This window comes from Parasteatoda tepidariorum, chromosome 9 (genome assembly GCF_982258835.1).
Source record: "Parasteatoda tepidariorum strain Cologne lab strain chromosome 9, Ptep-v5.0, whole genome shotgun sequence".
NCBI lineage: Eukaryota > Metazoa > Arthropoda > Arachnida > Araneae > Theridiidae > Parasteatoda > Parasteatoda tepidariorum.
The window spans coordinates 93366784-93391370 of NC_141763.1; the positions used below are offsets into that span (position 1 = coordinate 93366784).

General features: G+C 33.0%; 1 protein-coding gene across 1 annotated transcript in view; it reads right to left on the reverse strand.

The window, feature by feature from the left end:
• Nucleotides 1–7394, reverse strand: part of LOC147804340 (uncharacterized) — an 80832-nt gene extending 73438 nt beyond the window's left edge. Inside the window, exons 1-3 of the mRNA XM_087151535.1 lie at nucleotides 7153–7394; nucleotides 3410–3501; nucleotides 265–453 (exon numbers count right to left, since the gene is read on the reverse strand). Of these exons, the coding sequence (XP_087007661.1) occupies nucleotides 265–453; nucleotides 3410–3501; nucleotides 7153–7394 (523 nt within the window). The remainder of the gene's footprint in view (nucleotides 1–264; nucleotides 454–3409; nucleotides 3502–7152) is intronic.
• Between the last annotated feature and the right edge of the window lie 17193 nt (nucleotides 7395–24587).

Sequence of the window (24587 nt, forward strand, 5' to 3'; positions counted from 1 at the left end):
GGGAACTCCTGGATCAAGTACTGGGAGAAATTTACCTTCGTGCAGGACTTTGCAAAATCTCTCTTAAAATTCTCTATTATTTCAATTCAATTGACAATGACATTTCTCTTTTCTGAATTTAAGCACAGATTGTAAAGTTTTTTTTTAGTTGTTTAATCACCCCTCCCAAAAAAGGTAAATAAACAAGGATCAAGTTAAATTTTAAAAAGTATTTAAAACTCAAAATCACTGAATCTTCCTATTTATAGAAATCAAAGTGCTTACTTTTTGATATAGTGCACATTTTAAGTGCTTGCAAATCTTCCTTAAGCTCTTTAAAAGATTTTAGGTTGTACAAATACATATTATGAGTTTTGCAAAAAGTCTCGGCATCTCCTTCACCTCTCATTTGTTGTTTTGAAAGATCGCCAGGTGGAATCCATGGTTTCTTGAAGATACAGTTAGAGAGACTCCCTAATAATAGGAATAAATTATTTAATTAACTCATTTTTCTCAGATACATAGCATTTGCTCTGAGCTTAGTATGTAAAAAGTGTTGAAGTGGTATGTTACTCATATGAGCAAATTTAATTAACAGAATTCGGTCGTGTGTTGGCAACATATATATTTTTATTTTACAGATAGTGTGAGTGACGTCATTCTGTGTGCATGTAAAAGAATGCCTGTATGTGACGTGGAGTGGGTATCTCGATCCTGATTGGTTGGTTGGAACGTCAGATTTGTTTATATTTCCATCTGCTTTTTCAATTCTATTTAGAGTAATCTAAGCCAGTGAAGAATCAATTCTCTGAAGCGACACATTCTATATTCTTTCTCGAAAATTTCCTGTCTCTTACTATATATTTCTTACTAAACACAAAGGCAGGCTTGAAGTCTTGTAGAATACAAACCTAATCATGCATCGAAGTTGCCAGGCACACAAAACAAAAATGCATCACAGTTATTGTAAAATAAACAAGCAAATAAAGTTAAATGACGTATACAAAAGGAATTACATTTCAGCAAATTTGATGCGTTGTACGGAGTTGTATTTAATTAACTTCACGTTAATTAACATTCCAACTTATGTGGAGAAACTTAGTTCGATTTAAACGCACCATCTTGTTTATAAATGATATACTGGCTCTGATGTCATAAATAGCGTGTCTGTGTATCAGTGATCGTTTTCTTCCGTAGTTGCAAGTACCCAATTAAAATCTATGTGAAACAATCTTTGTAAAAGTATATAGAATGTGTCACTAAGGAGAATTGATACTTAATGGTCTCAGCGTACTCGAAATAAAATGAAAAGGTCTTTCGAACAGTTGCTAACGTAAACAAATATCACGTTTCAACCACCAATCAGAACCCACATTACATCTTTTGCGGGTATCCCATTGGTTTTCACAACATTTTATCAATGAAAATAATTTACCACCGTCAAAAATATCAACGAAACTTAAGACCTCTTTGCCGATTTATTTATAGTAATCTTTTTAAAATGATGCGATCATTTTCGCCATGGATTTGAAATTCGTGATTTATAATGAAAGCGATTCTTTTAATTCACTACTTTATTTATTTATTTTATCGTAGCACAATGTGTCTTTAAACAAGAATATAGAGTCACATCGATTCAGTAATTTACCTTTTCCCACCAAAGTTGGAATTAATGATAAAAAAAAAACAACAAGACGAGTGAGACGCATGGCAAATTATGATTTCGGTATAGTCAGTTTGCAAAGAGGAATATTGAATTTAAATGGTATACGTATCATAACGCATTTTTTAAATTGTAAGGCTTAAACTGGTTTCAGAATGTTTCCAAACGTATATTATACAAATAATTATCGAAGCCCATGTCTACAGTAAGGAGCATTTGGTAAATTACCATTTAAAGCTTCGATGTCTGTTATAATCAATAATCGACATAATTCAGAAATAGCTGGCGCGCAGTTTTAAAAGGACTGACTACGATCTGGATCATTATTTGGTGAGAATTAAGTATAAACAGCTCATTAAAGTGAATGTAAAGTTATCAAAAGTTGAAAACGTCGAGGTATGCAATCCAAAAAATGAAATACGATCGAATAAGAAATTTTTTTTTTGAAAAATTGGAAAAAGTTTTGAAATGATAAAGATCTCAGTATCGGTGAAAGGTGGAATAGATTTGAAATAAAAGTCATTAATATGACTGAAGAGATTTTAGGGTATTCTGACTCATTAAAGCTAACTGATTGGTAAGGTCTGAACTGTAGAGTCTGTGCAAAGGGGAAAAATATAGCTACTATTCCAAAGATCTTTCCATTCCATTTCCAGTAAGCAAAGCTGTCAACAATTTTCCTTAGTGGCACATACTATATTCTTTTACAAAGATTCTTTCCCAATGATTTTAATTGGGTACTTGCATTTCAAAAAGAAGAAGATCATAGATGTCCACACATGTGATCTATGGCGTCAGCTCCAGCTTATCTCTTATGATTGAAATGGCGTGTTCTTTCACAAAGATTTAAATTCTTTCACTATACATTTTTTTACTTAACACAAAGACAGATACGAAGGCATGCAGAACGTAAACAAACTAATTATACATCGAAGTTTCCAGGTACACAAAACAAAAATATATCTCGGTTGCAATAAAATACATAAATATTAAATCTAAGTTAAATGAAAGGCGTTAGCGAGAAAGAATTACATTTTAACAAATTTGATATGCGATACGGCGTTGTATTTAATCAACTTCACGTTAATTTAGATTCGAACTTATGTGGAGAAACGTAGTTCGACTTCAAGACTCCATCTTGTTTATAAAAAATCAGATGGCGTCGCGATGGCTCAGGGGATAGAGCGTTCGCCTTCCAATGAGGTGAACCGGGGTTCGATCCCGGCGATCGCTGGATGATACGGATGCGGCATCCGGCTTGTACCGATCACAGTGCTGACGCGAAATATGCTCAGTGGTAGACGGATCATGGGTTAGAGTTCCATTGCCGTCAGGCTAACCGTGGGAGGTTCTCGTGGTCTACCTCTCCATGTAACGCAAATGCGAGTTAGTTCCATCAAAGAGTCCTCCACGATAGCAACTTTCTCCCAATACTTGATACAGGAGTGTCCTTGTCTTCTGGATTGGGTTCAAAATTACAAGGCTATGGAGTTGGACATTGGCAGTCATAAACCCAAAAATTGGGTCAGCTGTTCAACGACGGTTACATAAAAAAACCAATTAGATGGCACTAAAGTCATACGTCACGTGTCTGTGTATCAGTGATCGTCTTCTTCTGCAGTTGCGAGTACCCAATTGTGTATTGACATAATAACCAGTGTATAATTTCTTTAATTTGATCGTAAATAATTTTGATCACAAAATTTATGACTAGGACCTTTGGCACACATTCAAAATTTGTGCTGAGATATGCAACTTTTGAATTACCATCAAAGTCAGTAGCAGTATCGACAGTAGTAGTATCAGGCAGAGTTTCAGTAAAGTCTGTGCTGAGTGTTGTATCTTGCACAGTTCCATCTCTATATTTAAAACACATACAAAAGTGTTAACATATCTATAACTTTTTTTAAATACAACAATAAAACTAATGGTACGGTATCTATTTCAATTTTTTTATGTCTAATTGCCCGTTAGCAAGACTTGCACTCTGTTACTGTTATAAAAATAAATTTACGTTAAATGTTGCGTTAACAATTCTCTTTTTTACAGACATCAATTCAGGTGTTCGTATTTCTTATGCTAAAAAATGGCATCCCCTTTAAATTTAATTTCCGTGCTGTATTTATAACCAATTATTTAATATTCCAATTTTGTGCAACATCTCAAAAGCTTTTGTTAAATTCTTAAAATTTAAAAAGGCTAGACAAATCTGTGTATTCGTCTGTAAAATAACCTTAATACCGAAAACATTTTCTTTTGATGATCCTAAGACAGTTTTTAAACTCTGTAGAAGAGCTGGCTCCCCCGCTTTAGTAGCCTGATCTGGGCGCGAAGTCGAGAACCTTACGGTAGAACAGTTTAACGAGGACCGATACCGTGACCCCTCGGTCCCTCCTGATGCTGATCTTAGCGATCACTCACCCGTTCACTGACCGCTGCCAGTGATGCTTGACTTCAGTGATCTAGTACTTATTTAAGATTAGTCCTCTGTGGAACGATCCAAATACGTGGCATCATTTTGAGATTGCAGATGACCTTCGCGTGAAGTCGATCACTTTATGGTAGTGATCCACTTATGGTAGTGATCACTTTATGGTATAGATGGATGATCAAAGTAATGAATATTGAAAAAAAATGCTTAACTTCAGTGATCTAGGGGAACCGTGCCTTGTGATGTACTATGATCGCTGTATATGCACTACGATCGCATAATGTATATATACTTTTGATAATTAATATGTATTTTGGTCGCTGATGCTCATGACGTTCACAAATGTATAGTGTTCGATAATATTTATGGTTTTAACAAGTTGAATGCCACGCTAATTTTACATGGCTTTCCCGTCTGGCCAAAAGGATTTTCTCAGTATGTATTGCATTATTTTCTTCAAACCATTTTAGTAACGATAATAATATAAAAAAATCAAAAGCATTAAAAATTTACATGAATTATGTGTTTCTAATATTCTTGGTCCCCCTCCGGTGACCCCCATGGCACTACGAGCAAGCTCAGTACTGGTCACTAGTGACCCTCATGGCGCTACGAACAAATTCAGCCCCGGTCACCGGTAACCCTCATGATATTCATTTTTTTAAAAGTAACTCTTAAAAAGATTAACCGTCGAGAGTAAGTACTGGATTACTCAACGCTTTAGTAAGCAGTGAGTAATCCAGTACAACTTGCAGAATATAAGATAAAACAGGTGTATAGTATTCTGATCTTCATAAACGTAATCTCTCAAATGAGTTTAAAGGTTGTTTAGAAAGTCTTGAAAAGTTTTTTTTTCCTTCAGAAACATAAATGCCATGTTGTTGATACGGCTGATTAAAGTTTTCGATTCTTGAGCGATTTTTTGGAAATTACCCGCTCCAGATCCCCTCTCTCTTCTTATGTTTTGAATCTCTTAGCATAATAGTCTTTCGTCTATTATTCATTCTTTGGAACATCATGAGTACGAGTGGCAATAAGCAATTTTGATGCGTATTTTGGAAAGCCATCAACGAGTACAACTGACAAAAATATGACTGAACTCTTGAAATCAGACCGATATTTGAGTGCTTGTTTAAAAGCAATAATATTAACACTAGAAGCTCCATTGGGGGTCATTTTGATTGTTTTTTGCTATTAATTATGCATAGGCGGGGGGAACAGGGTGAATATTATTTTATGAAATAATCATGTTACAAGTAATTAGTTATTGTAAATTATTAGTATAATCACGGTTACAATAGTAATCAAAATTATGCGAAGTTGCAACTATGTTACAAGTAATTAGTTATTGCAAGTTATTAGCGTTATCTCTATTACAGTTGTAATCAAAATTGTTTTAAGTTGCATTCATGATTTCGAGGGCATTTATTACTGTAATCAATTAACATAAATTATTACTTAAACAACTCTGTTTTCAGGATCATAGTCCTTTAAAATCCTATTATTATATCAAAAGTACTTACGGTATCCTGTTTCTTTTTATTTTTTATACTGTTTAATAAAGATAAATTATTTTAAATTACTCAATATTTATGTTTATAAGTAATAGTAGTCTAATATTATAAAGATTTAGTATTTAAATCTTAGTTGACAATTTATTCATACTCAAACTTAAAATTTAAAAACCTCACCCACAAAATTTTGCTGTGTCCATTTTTTAAACACACATTTTGAACTTCGTCCAGTTTCGTAAACACACATTTTGGGCTATGTCCATTTTCAAAAACACATATTTCGAGCAATGTCCAGATTTAAAAGCTCACCGACGATTTATAATTGTGAATTTTAGTGACCACTCTAAATTGTTTGATTTATTATTTATAATTTCTTTACTTAACTTGATACTAATGTTCTGCCACATGGTCAAATTCATTAAATGGTAGTGTTTTATAATAGATGAATTAATCAACATCAAAATTATACAAAACAAATTAACTTCTTATTTCTAGACACACTTTATATTTCTATTCTTGCTGAATGTGTATGTGTTGCTGGGGATTTGGGAGTATTGTTAAATATTTTAAATTTAATTGCAACCAATTTTTACTTGGTACATACTGTGATGCCACAATTGGCATCACATATTTATTTGCAATCCTTTAAAATATCTCTTATTACTTAAGCTTATTTTTATTAATAGAATTACTTTTAAAATAAATCAAAGACTTAATCTTTTAAAATGAACACAAAATATTTATTTCTTCTCTTCTAGATCAATGTAACGGATACTTTTTTTATTTCATTAATAATGCACTCTTATAAATTCACTGTCGCCTCTAATCGAAAACAAAAATCTATTTATAACTTTTTATTCTAAAATTTCCAACTGCTAAATGTTTCGGTTGCATGGTTGTAATAATTCTCATAAATTTGTTGGCGACTCGTGATCGCCAAGGTATTATTTTAACTCTATATTGATAATGCTGGTTGGCTTTGTTTTGACTATGTTATATTTTAATAAATCGCCAATTTTGGATCTCCTACCCATGCTTCTGTGTCCGTTGGGAACAAATTACTTACTTTTTAATTTGGCTCTTGAATAGGTAGGTCATGGGGATTTGTCTCCCATGGCCTGTCCTTATAAATATATTATTATGCAAAACTTATTCAACTGAAATTCTTATGAATGGTATTTATATTTTGTAACTCGAGCTCTGCAAATATACTACTAGATAAAAGCTTTTTTATTAATTCTGATCCGGTTCGAGTATTCTATTCATCATCTTCTGTTTATCATCACAATCTTCAATTTATCAGTATTCTTCAACTGGCCCACTATACCCTAACACCTCCATCCACACTGGAAATAATATCCTTCACCATAAAATGGCACACTGAAAATACTTTCACCATACATACCATACTTTTGATGAATACCCAACGTATTTCTCAATTTAATATTTCACTATACCCGAATTGACTCCACAATTCGCTTTAAAATCAACCCTACCTCGCCCTTCAGATTTTTTTAAAAATATCTCGTCCACATTTGATTTACCTACAAATTTCCATGACTCACCTTGGTGTGGTGGTAGTAGCAAAAACCCAGTCTGGTGTTAAGGCAGGTCTTGAATTTTTCACGCAGAAGTAAGGTGCTCTCACAGCTGAATCATGGACCAGAAACAAAGATTCACTTTTCACGAACAGGATTAGGATGAAATTGAATCGATTTGAAGACAAATTGTATTTCTTCAAATCATATTTCTCTAAATCTTTCTGGGTCCCTTCGTATACTTCTACCGGATAGGCAGTAGAAAGCATATAATACATCCAATTATCCCTTGTAATTTGGTACATATATGAACTTGCTTTAATATTTTTGCCTGTACAATAAAAAAAAATCTAGTTTAAATGAAGGGAAACATTTTGATTTAAAGCAAAATATTGAATTAATTTTAAATCAGTCAATTTTTTTTTATAACTTTTAAGAATGATACTTTCTAGAGGTAGTCGATTTTGTGCTTTAATATATTATTTCGAGTTTTGAAGAATCTTATTTAGAATTATTTTTGCCACAAACAAAATGTGAAAAATATATATCAGAACCATGAACATCCCTTATACGTTTAACACGTTGATTGCCACGTCACCCATATTCGGGTGACAGCAAAGTTTCTGATCGGGCCTCGTCACCCTTATTCGGGTGATGCTTATTCGACTACTTGCGAAGGATATTCGCATGTATTTGAAAAGATATTTCACAGGAAATAATAAAACTATTGAATTATTATAAAAGTAATATAAAAAGTAATACTCTTTCACTCTGTTAAAAGTTTCTCCGCAAAAATGGATATATATAGCAATTAATTTAATTGTTATTTTACAATATTCAACCAAAACATTTTAATAAACATAAAAAAAAATGATATTTAAACTATTAACTGTGGGAAAAGCCGTTCATCAACTGCTTTAATTTAATACGGTTGAATAACCAAAAATCTATCCGAGCCAACCATTTGTATCCATTTTGTGCCCTGCATCTGGGTACATACAGTAGCAGAGATGGCTAATTGGTCAATATTTTGAATGAATATGGGTTCGAATCCCAACATTGATACTACAATGTTTCTTATATTCCTCTGATGTATCACGAGTTTCATGCGTATTTAAGTTTGATTTTTATGGATTAGAAACTATGCTAGTCGTAAATGGTTACAAAACCGTAAAAATTTAACATTCACAGTTTTTTTACCGTACCAAAGGTAAAAGTTTTCAAAACTGTAAAGATAAAATAATGTTCTAAGCCTTATGGTTAATCAGATGGGCAGACGAATTCCCGTAATTTCAGAATGAAAATTCTAACAGTGCTTATAATGAAATCGTTGCAAATTACTGTCAACTATAATGTTAACCTACACTGGCGCAAGCGTTTCTCAGGTGTGCATACGCAGTTACTTCAAAACTTACGTACTGAAGTGTGCGGATGCGAAATTTCTCTAAAATATTTCGTTGCTTTACTTATCATTCCAATTTGCATCTCGTATGTAAGATTTTTGAATTTCAAGTAACTGCGCATGTGCTAGTGCATGTGTTAACAAAAAAAACCTTAAGTAAAAAACGCTAAAATAATGAGCTTGAAAAAAAATCACAGAATGAATGGTAGGTAATTTACTATGATTATACTATACGAAAGAGAATATTAAAAAACTAATTATTCCTAAAGATGAACGATTTTATGAAAGATTCGTCCTGAGATCAAGTTTGTCCAATTACTTGGGAGGATTACGCAACATCGTTATAACGTTATTTTTAATAATATGCATTAAAATATTGAATAATGAACGACGGAGAGAAAATTTAGTATTACTATAGAACAAATCAAAATGTAGTGGTGGTCGAATGACGCAAAGTGGGATTCCAGTTTTGGTTTGCAATCCTTTTTGCTGCAGCTGTTGCAAGCTTTTAACTTACTTTAATCAATATAGTTGACTTAGGTAATCTTGGTACCAGATGCGATCTCAAGTTTAATCCAGTTTCAAGAGTGCATAAGTGGAAACGCTCGGATTTGGTATGATCTAGATTGTTGGAAATCTACAGATTATCTTCCCCTAGTGGAAACAGGTCATAAGGTGTTAAGGGATCAGCTGTTACAAAACAGAACAAGAAACTGAATCAAGTTAGCATGTCCTATATACTAGTGAATTGATGTTTAATAATCATAGTGGTAGTTACGCCATAATACTCCCCCACCAGAATTTTATCAGAGATAGAATTCGATGAAAGGATACCACAAGTAGCTGTATTTGTGAAAAACCAGGAGAGCTGGATTAAGGTCATCGGGTTTTGAGCTTTAGATGAGAGTTGTATTAAGTTTATGGCTGTGTGTGTAGTCACTCCTGTGTTGCTATTAGCAGTCGAGTGTGTGCACGATCCCGTTGTGTATAAATGAGACAGAGAAGCTACAGCACAAGGAGGGCGATGGGGCAGTCACAAATATCAAGTGAGATGCCATCGACAATGCCAACCTTCATCTATCAAAAGGTACCTCTAGATTGAATCAAGTTAGCATGTCTTACATACTAGGGAACTGATGCTTAATAATCGAAGTGGTAGTTACGCCACAGTTAAGTTATATTTTTAAAAGAGAATTTAAAACTAAAACAAATATCAAATTAACTACAATTCACCATTTATTTTAATCAAAAAATGAAACTTTCATATTGTTTACTTTTTGATGGTGCACACTTTTTAAGAGCTTTCAAATCTTGCTTAAACTTCTTAAAAGATTTTACGTTGTACAAATGCATATCATTAGTTTTGCAAAACGCTTCAGCTTCTTTTCTATCTACTACGAGTCGTTTCTTCTCTGAACCAGCAGAAAACCATTTTTTCTTGATGAAGCAGTTAGAGAGCATCTCTGAAAGAAAATTTTAAATGAAATTATTATTACAAAATTATGTATTAATAAATTTATTAATCAACTCATTTTTCTCAGACATGGAATTTGCGTTACACTAAGGATGTTTTTTTTTCAAACGGCGGGCATTGAACTTTCGTTCTTTACCTCGGAAGATGCCGTAAGTGCTGCTCCGAGTACGTTCGTGCGTTCCGAGTACGTTACCCGGTGGGCATCTGTAAATATAAGTCACGGGGACGAGAAGCACTATTCACGCCATACTGCCACAGATACCCGTTCATAGGGTGGGCCACACTCACACATCACACAACAGAGAACAACACAGAGAGATGCATCCATGCCTTGAGCGGGATTCGAACCCGCAACCATTGGGTTCACTGTCAGGCACATTGACTACTCTGCTACCTGGCGGTACACTTAGGAACTCAAAAGTACCTTTTTTGAAAAAGTGGTATGAAATAATCACACTACAAAAATAATTACTTCTGAAATGATTACCAGTTTAGTTTTTTTTAAAAAAAAATAACCAAAGGCATTATTTCAGATCAGAGGATGCCATTTAAAGCCACTAATAACAAATTAATGGAGAAATATCTGAAAATTGAATACTTGAACGAACACATTACCAAACTAAGTTCAAATTTCCTCAACGATGCTCAAAAATGTCTAGATGTGAATTTTTCAGGGATATTTGCAACATTGATATACTTGCAGAAAATATCAAATTCAGTCCAGTGATTGTATTCTTACTCTCGGATGTCTGTCCAAATTGTTCACGAAGTAATAATAACTTTTACGATTTTCAATCAATTTACAGCGTCATCATCACGATATTTTCCTCGATATTTCGACCTGTGTACACCGAGGAGAACCTTTCCAATGAAGCTAATGAATGAATTTAATACAAGATCACTTACATAGTACTTTTTTCCTCCAACACTCGGTTAAGCCCAACAGTTTTTCCACCAATCGGATAGACTGGTTGGTAGGGCGCTGGACTCATATTCGTGAGAACGGGAGTTCAAATCCAGCCTGTCGAATACTCCCCGTGTAATAAATGGTGACTGGTGTATGTTAAATCGGTTGGGTTTCAAAGTCATCCATGTTACCATTACAAATTACACCTCTAGGGGTACTGAATTGGAGATTGATCGTTCTCTGGTTCAGGTCAAAATTACGATCTGTGGATAAATGAATGGATGTATGAATGGGTCCGCCCTATAAACGGGTATGACGCATGGGTGTTGCAGAAGTCATATTCTTGTCCATAGATGGTGCACTGGAAAACAAGAACAATTGCATCCCTTTCCTTATTGTCCTCCGACAATATTATTAAGTTGTAAGAAATATATTACAACCTTTTTTAAGAATATTTTGCGATCCATGACACGAAATTTCTGAACGTTAATGACAAATCTGACAACAGGTGTGTTACAATCGAAATCTGTGATGAACATTGCACTCTTTTTACTATCCAATGCACGGTCCAATCGTTTTAACATCCACGTTGAATTTTATTTTTAAAATTGAATCCAACTTACACTTGCAGTTTTTTGTTGCTGATAATTTTCTTCTTTTCGCTAAGATTAGTAATCCAAATATCGAGAGAAAATAATATATTCGAGTTTTGTTCAAATTTCACGATATTTGATAAAAGCAGTAAGTGATAACTTACCGTCTAAATCTGTGACGTCAGTAGTATCAGGTTGGGTTTCAGTAAATTCTGTGCTGAGTGTTGCATCTGGCAAAGTTTCAATAGATTCTGTGGTGAGTTTTACATCTAACAGAGTTTCAATCCTATATTTATAACAAAAACTAAAGTGTTACTCTATTCAGAAACTTTTTAAATATTCTAATGAAAGTAAGAATCCAGACCTTTTTTTATTCAATTCATTATATCTAACAACTGGTTTGGAACAATCTGCTGATGTTGTTAAAAAATACGTTAACAATTCCCTTTTTCCCACACTTCAACCCAGAGTTTTACATTTTATACACTATAACTTCAGATCGATTTTTTTTTGTTTTAAATTTATTGCAGATTCGGGTACCCAGATGGGTTTTGAAACATTTATAGAAAACAATATAAAAATCGTAAAATTTTCTGTCAAAGATTATTTTATACTAGCGCATTTCTATAGACAAGTACTATTTTTCTTCAAATTTTCATTCCATGGTACACCTTGTGCATTTTTCTACACAATTTCGCAATTTCAAGTAACTAAGTACAGCGAAACTTCTTGAGATCGACCACTCTCAGTTCCACAGTAAATGGGCCTTACATTTGAAACAATGCGATGATTTTAAACTATGTAATAATTTTTCCCTGAAGAATTATCTGTGCTTTAGAATAGACAAATAACTTAAATATTTTAAAAGTTATTAAACTTTTTTTAAAAATCACGCCAATTTGGCGACATTTTTTTCACCTGCATGAAAGTGATCAAAATCATTGCCTTATTCTCAGTTTTTGCAAATTTTTTATAGGCCCAAGTAATGCAGCATCGGAGTAAGTTTTTAAATATTAAAAAATTTGACCACAAATGTTCTTCATTTTCATAAATCTGTGGCTTTTCTCCATATCAATATTTTCCGCCATTTTCAAAATGAGCTTAGACGCCGCTGGCTTTAGATAGGCTAAACTTGACCTAACAGTCATAAGTAACAGTTGTGAACTGACAGAAGTTGTAAAAGTAGCATATTATTCGCAAAAAAAGTATCATTTCATATTATGACGTATCATTCGAAAAACAGCCTTATAGGAAGATGTAAGAATACGCTTGACAAGCGTGAAAATAACACGACTTTCACTATAAGATCAAAAGTGCTGCCAGCTGTTTGACATCATGAATATCAGGTAACTATCTCAAACTTTTTCAGTGGTCACATTAAGTCCCTTACCATTCAATAGGGTACTCTTTCCGGAGTTTTATTGGTGCAAGGCTGATCAGGTCTCCCCCAACCATAATCTCAAATGTTTAGGTTTTACTGTTTCCTAAATTTCATATTTGTTTTTAGGGTTTTTCTTAGAGATTTTTGGTTTTACGGAGATGGTCTATTTAAGCTGCACCATCTGGGATTAGAAACAACAACAGGGGAGGTTACACAGGTAACAGGAGAGGAGAACAACGGGAGAATAGGAGTGAGTTGAAGAGGAAAAGTGTAAAAAAACCAAATACAGTGAAACTTCTCCGGAGCGACCAACAACCGTTCCACAGTAAAATGGTCGTTGATGGGGTTGGTCGCTCTTAGAGGTTACCGCCATTGACTTCAAAATTTTTATCGAATGTACATGATGTTTTGCAAAATGATTTTAATTTTAGTCTATATCATTTTCTTGGTGCGGAAATGCCACTTATTTTGGTGTCATGAAAAGATGGTTTCATGAATGAAATTTAGCGTCGATAAAAATTATTCTAACTGATATAATTTAGTTTAAAAAAAACAAATTTACCAATTATGAATGATAAAGATATTTTAAATAAATAAACAATTCTGTTTTTTGTTTAAGTTTACATTTTTATTACATCATAATTTTATATAATAAAAATGAGTTAACTTTAAAAAAGGAAAAGAGTCTTGTTTGAGATGCTTAGCTATTTCTGAAGTAACTTTTTTTTCTAATTTAACTTTCAACTCTAAAAATAAATCATTGATAACATCGTATTTAGAGCACTCTGGTTGCAACCTGAGGTTGTATCGTCAAAAATAGCTCTCTAAATAAGAGCCTCACAGGGATATTTTGAATATGTTTTTATCTACTTATTTGCTTTGTTCAATTTTTTGTTTAGATATTTTTTCATATTTCCTTTTTCGTGTTTCCTTATTTCCGGATTTGGTGCAGATGTTTACCCGGTCACTAGGAATGATTTTAATGGTCTCTCCTAAAGGTTTTCTTCAACATAACGTCTATGAAAAAAATTCTGTGCCTCCCATAGACGTGATCTTTCCTAGAGGTTTCTACATAGAGGTGGTCTCTCCTAGAAGAGAGTTTCACTGTACAAATAAAAAAGTATCGTTACCTTTTTATATCCATTACTCACCTTGGTGTAGTGCTGTCCCATTGTGAAGTCGATGTTGATTCCTTCACGCAGAAGAAGGGTACGAATTGTGGTGATTTCTGAATGACAAACAAAGACTCCTTTTTCACGAACATGATTGCTATGTGATCAGTTTTGTTTGATTCCAGATTATACTTCTTCAAGTCGTATTTTTCTAGGTCATCCATAGTTCCTTGGTACACTTCAATTGGATAATCAGTAGTGAATATGTAATGAGCATAATCCGCTAAAATGTTGAAGTGTACTGTGGTTTCTTTTTCTGCGGAATAAAGAAATATACAGTAAAGCATCGCTTATGCGTTTCTCATTCATAATTTATTTTCATTAATACATTAAGTATACGACGTTTCATTGCAGTTTTAGTTCAGTCATGCAACAATAAAATAGTTCATTTATACGACGGGAAAAAATTAAAGTTTTGGTTATGCTTCTTTTTGTTTCTTTCTTCTCTATTCATTTTGTTCAATAAAATTTGGCATGGCTTGAAAAAAAACAACACAAGTGAAGCTTTGAAAAAGAATTTCTTCCCACAAATCGTCATGCAGGTTGAGGCTAAGAATATATAAAAAAGTCCAGATCTTCAACTACGTAAGTGATAGGAAGAATTACTAGGTGCGGTATGTAATATCATAAAAACAATTTATAAAGTGAGCAACATACTAGGTTATAGCAGAGCATCATATAATCTAAGATGCAGCGCATGCGCATAAGAAGTAAATTGACAGTCAGGGGTTGCGTCACCTGTGTACAAGTTATTGTACAACTCTACATGTATGGTTGGGTAAGCTGTCTACCGTCAACGGCCATTTTATTCTTTCTTTCTGTCTCAAATTATGTTAGCAGATTTAATTAACATGGATTATAAAAATGTACAATCAAAAAAATATCTTGATTAATAGTACAGTACTACTCATAAATAGTGCAAAAATTCAGAAAAAAACCAATAAAAAAGAAAAAAAATATAACAATTAAAAACTTTTGATCGCTTTATTACGATCACTGGTTAGCCATTGGTCAAATGATTTTTTTTTCTTGATTAGCTCCGAAAAACGCCACATTTCAAATCATGGGTCCCATAAACTGTCTCAAATGATGCCTGTCATCGGATTGGTTTTCAAATCCTGCCTATATACGTGTTTCAAGACGTCACCTTCCTTCTTCAGTATTCATATTTATATTAAAATCACCGTCATTAAAGTTAATAATAAAAAGAATATAAAAATGACAGAAATTATTATGTAATTACATTAAAAATGCCTGCTGGTGGAAATAAAAAGAAAAAACTCACCAACTTAATGCATAACAAAATTAAAAGTGAAAAAAAGAGTTCTAAAAGAATTATCAAACAGCAGCTGTCGCCAGGGCAACGCATGCCGTGACGACGCATGCGCACTGTTTACTATTACTTTTGAAGACAGTTGAAAAGTGTGATGACGTCCAAATAAGGTGAACACGCCATCAAACCCAAAACAACACCCATTTTGCTAATGGCTGAAAATAAATGAAATGAAATAAATGAAAGTGAAATAAATAGTAGTGGTTAAGTAGAGACCAGAGTGAAAACCCGTTTCAAAAACCTGTGCTGTTGTGCACCAAAGGGTTGCTTTTTGCCTTTATACAAGTTATCGTACCAAACCTTTGAGGAACGGTTTACATTATGTGTATATCTTTAAAAATTTTTTGCTTGAGGCACTACAATTTCATGCTTGATTGTGGCAATGTGGTCAGTATTGCGCACAGACTGCTTTTATTTCCAAGAAAAGATGGTCAATTTGAAGGCTGATGGGAATCACTGAGAATTACAATATTTTAATCGAAATCACGATGCAAAAAAAAGAAGAAAAAGAAAAAAAAAAGAAAATGAAAAAAAAAGAGAAAAAAGAAGAAGAAAGAAATCATACTACTTACTTTCCAACGGGGTACATTTTTCAAGTGCTTGCACATCATCCTTGAAATCTTTCAGAGTTTTGATGCTGTACAAATACATATTATGCGAGTGACAAAGACCTTTAGCTCCTGAAATGTCGCGTATGTAGTTCTGATGGACATTATCATATAATGAAATTGTGGGAATCCATTTTTCCTCGAGGAAACAGTTAGAGATCTTTTCTAAAAAATGAGAATACATTACTGGAGAATTTACCTTGGATTTATAAAAATAATTTAAAAAATAACATTTTTAAAGTAATTTAATCCTTATAATAAGTGACGAAACAAGCATAAAAAAGTTGTAATCGCTTTATTACTATCACTGGTTACCCACTGGTTAAATACTTTTTTTTTCTCTTATGGATATACTCCGATAAACGCTTAAACATTTCAAATCATGGGTTGCAGATACTGTTTCAATTGATGCTTGTCCTGTTGTCGTCGGATTGGTTTTCAAATACTGATTATGTACGCGTTTCTAAACGTCACAAAATACTTTTCCTTCGTCAGTATTAATATTTTTTTTAAAAAAAATCTCCGCCAAGACAGTAATTATAAGTTAATAAAAAAAGAATAGGTATAAACATACTTTAAATTATTATTACGTAAATACATTAAAAATGTCTGCTGGGGAAAAGAAAAAGAAAAAAAGAGAATTCGAAAAAAAAATATCAAACAGCAGCGGTCGCCATAGTAACGCATGCAATGACGACGCATGCGCACTGTTTACTATTGCTCTTGAACACAGTTGAAAAGTGTGATGACGTCCAAATATGGTGCATCCACCATTAAACCCAAAACAGCACCCAATTTACCAATGGGTAAAAATAACACTATCACGAAACATACCCACACGAAACATATAAGGGTGATTCTTACGAAATACAACAATTGACAGTCTTTTGCCTCAAGATCTAATACTATATTACTAAAAGAACTTCTTTTCAAAAAAATTAATGAATAGCATTGCTGTTAGCACTTTAAAATTACTTTGCATTAGCATTGACTGTTTTGTATATTTAAAAACTTTAATTGCTAAAACTTTTATTCCCTATAATAACTAGCTTTTTCAATATCTAATTTTTTTTTATCTCAACCGTTGTAAGCATTTCTAGAATTTATGCAGAGGGTATTATTTCCAAAAACTTTGTTGAAAATAATTTTTTCTGTCATTAATTTGTTTGTCTCATGAAAATCAGTCATTTTCCTGGCCACTTTTTTTACTAATTTATAACCAAAATAGGTAGCGCCGGCAATAAATATCTTAGGTTAAGAGATTGATTAGAATACCATCCTATCAGAACATGTCTTATTTCATAAATAAAGAACCAACTTTCGGGTTCAAAATCTATTTCAACAAATTTTACAAGGTGAGTAGGTTTTTATGTTGTCCTTTTCCTGTCTTCTTGAAATCATTAATAACATAAACTACATAGATTTACCTGAGTTATTTCAAAAAATCCTGTTGTTTTCTGCTGAAAGTAAACGTCTTAGGCCGAAATGTTAAAGCAAAGTAAAATTAAATGCTGCAAAACGGCAAATTGTCATTATCCTGTCTTATGAATGCCAATCACCAGAAAATCTTTTGAACAGTCTAATGTAAAGAGGGAAAGGATTAAAATAAAGAGGGATATATTAACCTAATATCCAGTTTATGTAAGATTGTAATATGCTTGAATGTTTTTTATTTGTTTAATGATTGATTATTATAAACAATTTTATTTTGTACATATCAACAACAAAAACATTTTTGATTCTTTCTACAATGGATAAAAGAATTAATTTAAACAATTCATGTTCCATCTAACGCAAAGGTTTTAGTTTTTTTTCCTTCAAAACACAGATTGTTAAAATATTAAGGATAAGCTAAGAGTATCACTGTACAATTTAATTCTGTCATAGTCCTTAAACTCTACTTGGATGTATAAATTAAAAAATGTAATAAAGTTGTCAAATAAAATGATTTGAAATATTTTAAATTTAAATAATATAGTAAAAAATTTTCCGATGTAAATTATTATAAAATTAATTTTACTAGGCTATTTTAGAACATGGGGCCTAAAAACAATCAAGGAAATATAAACTGAGACAAAAACGTGAAACCGAGAAGAAACGATATGTTCAAATTGTTCACAATAATTATTTTTGGAATTTTTTATATAAAAAGTTAAAATTAACTTTTCAACTTTGTCTTTTTGAGTTTCTTAAGTTGAGTTACTTAATATTAGCTTAGAATGACTGTCTATGCTAATGTCATTTTCCTGGCATTCAAAATTTGGTGGATTTCTATTTTTTTTTCTTGAACAAACGTCAATAGACTACATTGCTGTCTGTAACATATTAATAGATGTAACTACAAATAAATATAGAATTTTTTTTTTAGATTGTTTTGAATACTTTAAATTTGAAGAAATTTTTTTTTCCGAATTGTCGTTCCCAAATTATCACTCATAAAATAACGTATGCAGATTTTGGTTTTAATGACTTCAGTAGCAGTTGCTCTTGTAGTATTAACCCATTTCGGAATATTGTTAAAAAACGATAAATTTTTTTTATAGCAAATAGCAGTTGGAAAAGAATACAGTCGCTTAAATTACTTTGATAATTTCCATCTTTAATTAACTGCTTTCAAATATATCAGTTGCAGAATTTCAAATAAAAATACGCAGTGTTTGGAAGTAGCGAAACTACTGCAGTCGCTACTTCTTGTCGTAGTTTGTAGTGTAGTGTGCTACTTTTTTTTTTTAAAAAGAAGTAGTGCAGCGAGTAGTGCGATATAAAATGCAATAGTTTGTAGTGATTCCTGGCAACTACTTTTAACGTATAGTTTAGTAAAGAAACAGGGTTCTAGCACAACGAATTTTTCAAATTTAATGGGTACAAATCTTCGCGGGTTCGTAAAAGGATGCAATTTAAAATGCTCCTGTGATTCTGAGTTCGCAAGAATTACGTATTTAGAATCAAGTAAAACTGATAATTAAGTTAGCAACTAAGAATAATGGATAATTTATCCCTTTGGTCGCAGTTTTACATGCGAATGAATATTGAAATATGGAATGTTGATGTTTTTTCAAAGGAAGGAAACATATTTTCGATGTACTTAATTTCTTAGAGGAAATAAAAGAGCATTAAAAACTTGCAAGGATTTGATAATTTCCTAGTATTTTAAAAATTAAATATACGCTTTCGAGAAGGGCATAAGAAGTTGAAGATCAAATGAATAAATCGAAAAAAAAAATGTTTTAGAATAACAAACTGTCTCATGTAAACATGAATAAATAATTCTTCATGTTTAAATATAAACCATTTTTTTTATTCAAAACCGTTTTGAACATAATGTGTAAACTAATTTCTCCCGCAAAGTTCGGTTCCTTGAAATAAAGAATTAGTCACTACATTTCGGAAGTAGTTTGCGGTCACTATATTTATAAAAAAGTAGTTGTTGTAGTTAACTGCACTTGTAACAAAGTAGTTGTAGTAAGCAACAAAAATAATGTAGTTTTTCCGACCACTGAAAATACCGATATTTTTAGTATCAATGCATTCTGGTGAACATGAAATACAGTAAAACCTTTTTTTGTGCGGTGGATAGGGACCGCATAAAAGAAATCGCACAAAAAAAAAATTCGAAAATTTTATAAATTCTGACATGTAATAAACAAGTTTGTACCATATACCACCTAAAACTTTTTTTATGCGGTTGATAGGGACCGCATAAAAAAAGTCGGACTCAGAAAATACATCAATGATTTATGAAATAGATAAGAGAATGCTTTCAATAGAATTAAATAATTAAATTAGACCTAAAGAAATTTTAAAAATATTTAATTCTTCATTGTACATATACATGTAGAAGTTTTCAAATTATACATTAAATAGTTAGCTGCTACTCGTCGTAATCCAAAACGCGCATCTTCTTGGAATGAATTGGTTGAAAGTCGCTTGAAGATAGGATTTCAATTGATTTGTTTTTTGGTACCATAAAGTGAGTGATCAGATAAAATAAAATAAAAATCATAAAAACTACATATAAATAGAAACAAAAGTAATTAATTTTTTTACCTTTAATCTCACTATAAAATGAATCCTTAATCTAATGAATCGTGTATAAAACTCTGAATACGAAGCGTATAGTATTTGAGATACACGCAGACGAGAATTTAAACGGTTTAATTTTAAAATACTAAATATTTTAACACAGCAAACGATTTTTTACTGATTTACTTCAACTTGTTAAGCGCAGAATAAATTTTAAACAGAAGAGAAAATGGAGTTGACGATAATAAATGAACTAATGAAAGTAAATAAACAGAGCATCGCGAAGTTCAGATACATCGTTGTCAAGGAGACCACGTAATCAGAGTTCGTCCACAACATGCATATGCACATTGATAGGAAACATTAAACTGGTGCTAACGCCGTTAAGATTCATATACCGCATAAAAATAATTCGCACAAAAAAAAATCGCACGAAAATAAAATCGCATAAAACCAATCGCACAAAAACAGAATCGCATAAAAAAGGACCGCACAAAAACAGGTCTCACTGTACTTGTCCCCACAAGATAAATTTCAGGAATGAAATGGTTGAGTTAGTGGCTTCTACCAAAGCCTCAAAGCATTTTTCGAAGTACAAAAGGTTCGAAACAAACGACGCGCGATGAAATTTTCTACGCTAATAAACTCAATGGAAAAATAATATATGCAGCAGTTGAATTCAGCAGCTGAATGGAGATGTACAGTGCGCAAACTGAATAACTTTTGATCTAATCTATAGATGGTTTTGAAAATCAGTATAAGTATTTATCTTGAAGTAGACATTTCAAAATTATTTTTAAAAAAAATGAAGAAAAAAAGTCATTCGAAGACAGAAAAAAGTTCATAATATCCAATTTCCTCACTTTTTTAGTTCACTATATCCGCAAAAAATAGCATTATACTTGTATAGCAAGGCACGGGACCGGACATTTCGTTCCCTATATCCGGGAGTTTACTATAAATAGTGTTCACTATAGCAGGGTTTTACAATATTTGCGAATCTTGTCATACAAAGTTGAAAAGCATTAAAGCGAGGTTGTATATCAAAATGGAAGAAAGTAAAAACTGGTACGAAAATTATTTCATTATAGTTTGTTTCAGGAAAAAATAAAATATCTATGAAGAAAAATAATTCTGTAACAGTTATAACATTTATGGTGGTTTTTTTTTGTCTAAGATAATGCAAATTGTGATAAACAGTTTAAAAGTACGAATTGTAAAAGCTCATTTTGCTCTTCACATGAGCCAGCTATAGATACAATGGTTTTCCTACTAGTTTTTCCTTCTTACTTTCAGCACTCCTATCAGGGGTTTAAAGATATTTCACAGCAAGAGATATTTGATTAAAATAATAACTTCAATATCCGATTCGGTAAATCGGATTGATCACAAATTTAATAAGCTGAAATAAATAAATTACAATTTCATCAAAAACATTTATATTTAGACTCTCGGCACAAATTTTAAATCTGTGCTGAAATCAGTAACAGCTGTATTACCTTTTAAGTCTACTGTAGTACTAGTATCAGTTTCTGTGAAGACCGTGCTGAGTGTTGTATCTTCCGAAGTTTCATTCCTAAATTTGAAACGCATATAAATGTGTTAACATATTTATAAACTATTCAAGTATCACAATAAATCTAATGATATGAAATCTTTTTCAAATTTTCTTATCTCGAATTACCCGTTAGCAAGGCTTGCAATCTGTTACTGTAACAAAAATAAATTTTCATTGGATGTTACATTAGCAATTGTCTTTTTGACCGACATCAACCCAGGTATTTACATTTATTATGCAAAGAAAATGGCACCACTATTTGTGTATTCGTCTATTGTGTTGTTGTTTCTAATGACACTTGCCAATACCAGCAAGTCTGCTTGGTGAAACCAAGCGAATTTAAGGCAGAGGTTGCGTTTCGTATTTTCAGTGTCGCCACTATGGCCAAGAATACAATATCAGTCACACACACATCACAGCCCGTTTATAGGGCGGACCCATTCATGCATCTATTCATTCATCTACAGATCGTAATTTTAACCTGAACCATAGAACAATCAATCTCCTATATTCCCCAAAGATGCACCTCCAGAGGTGTGATTTGTTATGGGAGCATGGAGGACTTTGCGACCCGACAGATTTAACGTGCACTGTTCCCTATTTACTACACGGTGCGTTTTCGGTAGGCGGAGATCGAACTCGTTACCTTTAGGACATGGATCCGATGCCCTACCAACCAGGCTATTCCGGCCCTGCACCAGAACTTTTCTTATTAAATCTTTTACAGGTACAGTTAGAAATAAATTCTATTTATACGTCGCACCAGAGCTGCACAATGGGATATTGACGACGGATGTGGGTTAGGGAAGAATCGAGGGTGAGTACTGGAGCCCAATACAACATACAGAAAATAAAATGAAACAGGTGTGTAAAAGTTATTCGGTCTTTATAAGCGAAATCTCCAAAATAAGTTCAAAATTTGTTTAGAAAGTTTTGAGAAGTTATTTTTTTCCTTCATGAACATAAATGCTTTGCAGTTTATACGGCTGATTCAAATTTTCGATTGTAGCACCATTTCCGAAAATTACACGCACCAGATACTACGTGGAGTCTTTAATCTTATGTTTTGAATCCAGCCCTTTGTGATTATTCTATAGTCTTTTGCGGTAATTCTTTCTGGGAACGTCAAGTGTACGAGTGGTAATTAAAATTTTTGATGACCATACTAGAAGGCCTATGACATTGCGCCTTACCACTGCGCTTTCATTGTGCCCAGATTCTAGGATATTTCGAAGGTTTCAATGGTCCCGTCCTCCAAACGTACAGTTTGATTCACTGTATCCATGTTTAAGAACTTGTTGTTGTTGTTCATTTACGTCGCACTAGAGCTGCACAATGGGCTATTGGCGACGGTCTGGGAAACATCCCTGAGGATGATCCGAAGACATGCCATCACAATTTTGATCCTTTGCAGAGGGAATGGCACCCCCGCTTCGGTAGCCCGACGACCTGCACGCGAAGTCGAGCACTTTACGGTAGCACAGTTTAACGAGGACCAATACCGCACACCCTCGGTCCCTACGCAGACTGATCCAAGTGGTCACCCACCCGCACACTGACCGCAGCCAGTGATGCTTGACTTCGGTGATCTGATGGGAACCGTGTCTTAACGATCAGTCCACTGCGGGACTTTAGAACTTGTATGTTAGAACATAATTTCAAGTTGGTTGTCTATATCTTAGAGGTTTGCATCAAAGCTCTAAAGTACATAACGGAACTAACTTGACTATTTCGATACCAAATCTCGCACATTTCGGAACTTTTCAATACTTCGTACCAGGGCCATATTGGCTCAGGGGATTGAGCATTTGCCTTCAAATGGGGTAAATACGGTTTAATATCAACCCCTTAAGAAAAAAATCAGTCTAGATTATATTTGATTCACCTTCGTAATTCCGTTACTCACCTTGGTGTAGTGTTGTCCCGTTGTGGTGTTAATGTCGTGTCGAGTCTTGAATCTTTCACGCAGAAAACCGAGACACGCTTTAATGCATGCTGAACAATAAAAACTGATTCGTTCTTCACGAACAGGATCGCAATGTAACCGTAACTGGCTGGGACCAAATCATATTTCTCCAGGTCGTATTCTTCTAGCTGTTCCACAGTTCCCTCGTACACCTCAACCGGATAGTCAGTTGTGAATATGTAATGACGATCTTCAACAAATTTTTTAAAGATTTTCGTTGGAGTTTCCTCTGTAGAATAAGAAAGTATAATTACTTTAAATAAAATGTAAAATTCTAGTTAAAGTAAAAAAAAACTCATTTCATTTACATTTATAAGTTAGTTATGGTTATTTTTATACGATGGTTATACCATCGCATAAAAAGCAATAACTTTTCAACTACCACTGAAATTAATTAATTATAATATTTTTTATTCTGAAAATGATTGTTTTTCATGCAAATTAAAAAAAATTTGGAAGTTAACCCATTTGGTAAGAAAATTCGAACTTTGATAAGATAACTTTGAACTTAACTCAGAAAATAGTGAATCAAATTAAGAGAATTTTTATATGAAAATAAAGGGTTTTTACGATATTTAAGCGAGATTTGAATTAAATAGAAAATTAATTGTTTCCTGCTGGCAACCAATTAAACAGAAAGACAGCTGAAAGTTTAGGGTTACTAAAAATGCCGCACTGCAATTAAGGACAACGTGAAATCTCTTGAAACAATCCAATTCAGGCTCGAGTTATTTCCTGCTCATGTAAACACGCGTTTCGGTGATCAGGATTGACCTTCTAGGTCATGTGATTCAACACCATTTGATCTCTTTCTATGGGGTTAATTAAAGTCAAAGGTGTTCGTCAACAAGTCTAAATCCACTTGTGTATTGAAGGGGGAGATGTAGTCATCCACAAACGAAATCTATTCACATTATAAAACACTGATATGGAAAATTTCAACAAATTGTGCAAGCGCATGCAAAGCTTGGAGGTCGTTGAATCAACGTGCTACCGAAAAAGAAAACATAACCCTCTATGTACTTATGTTTCAATAACAAAATAT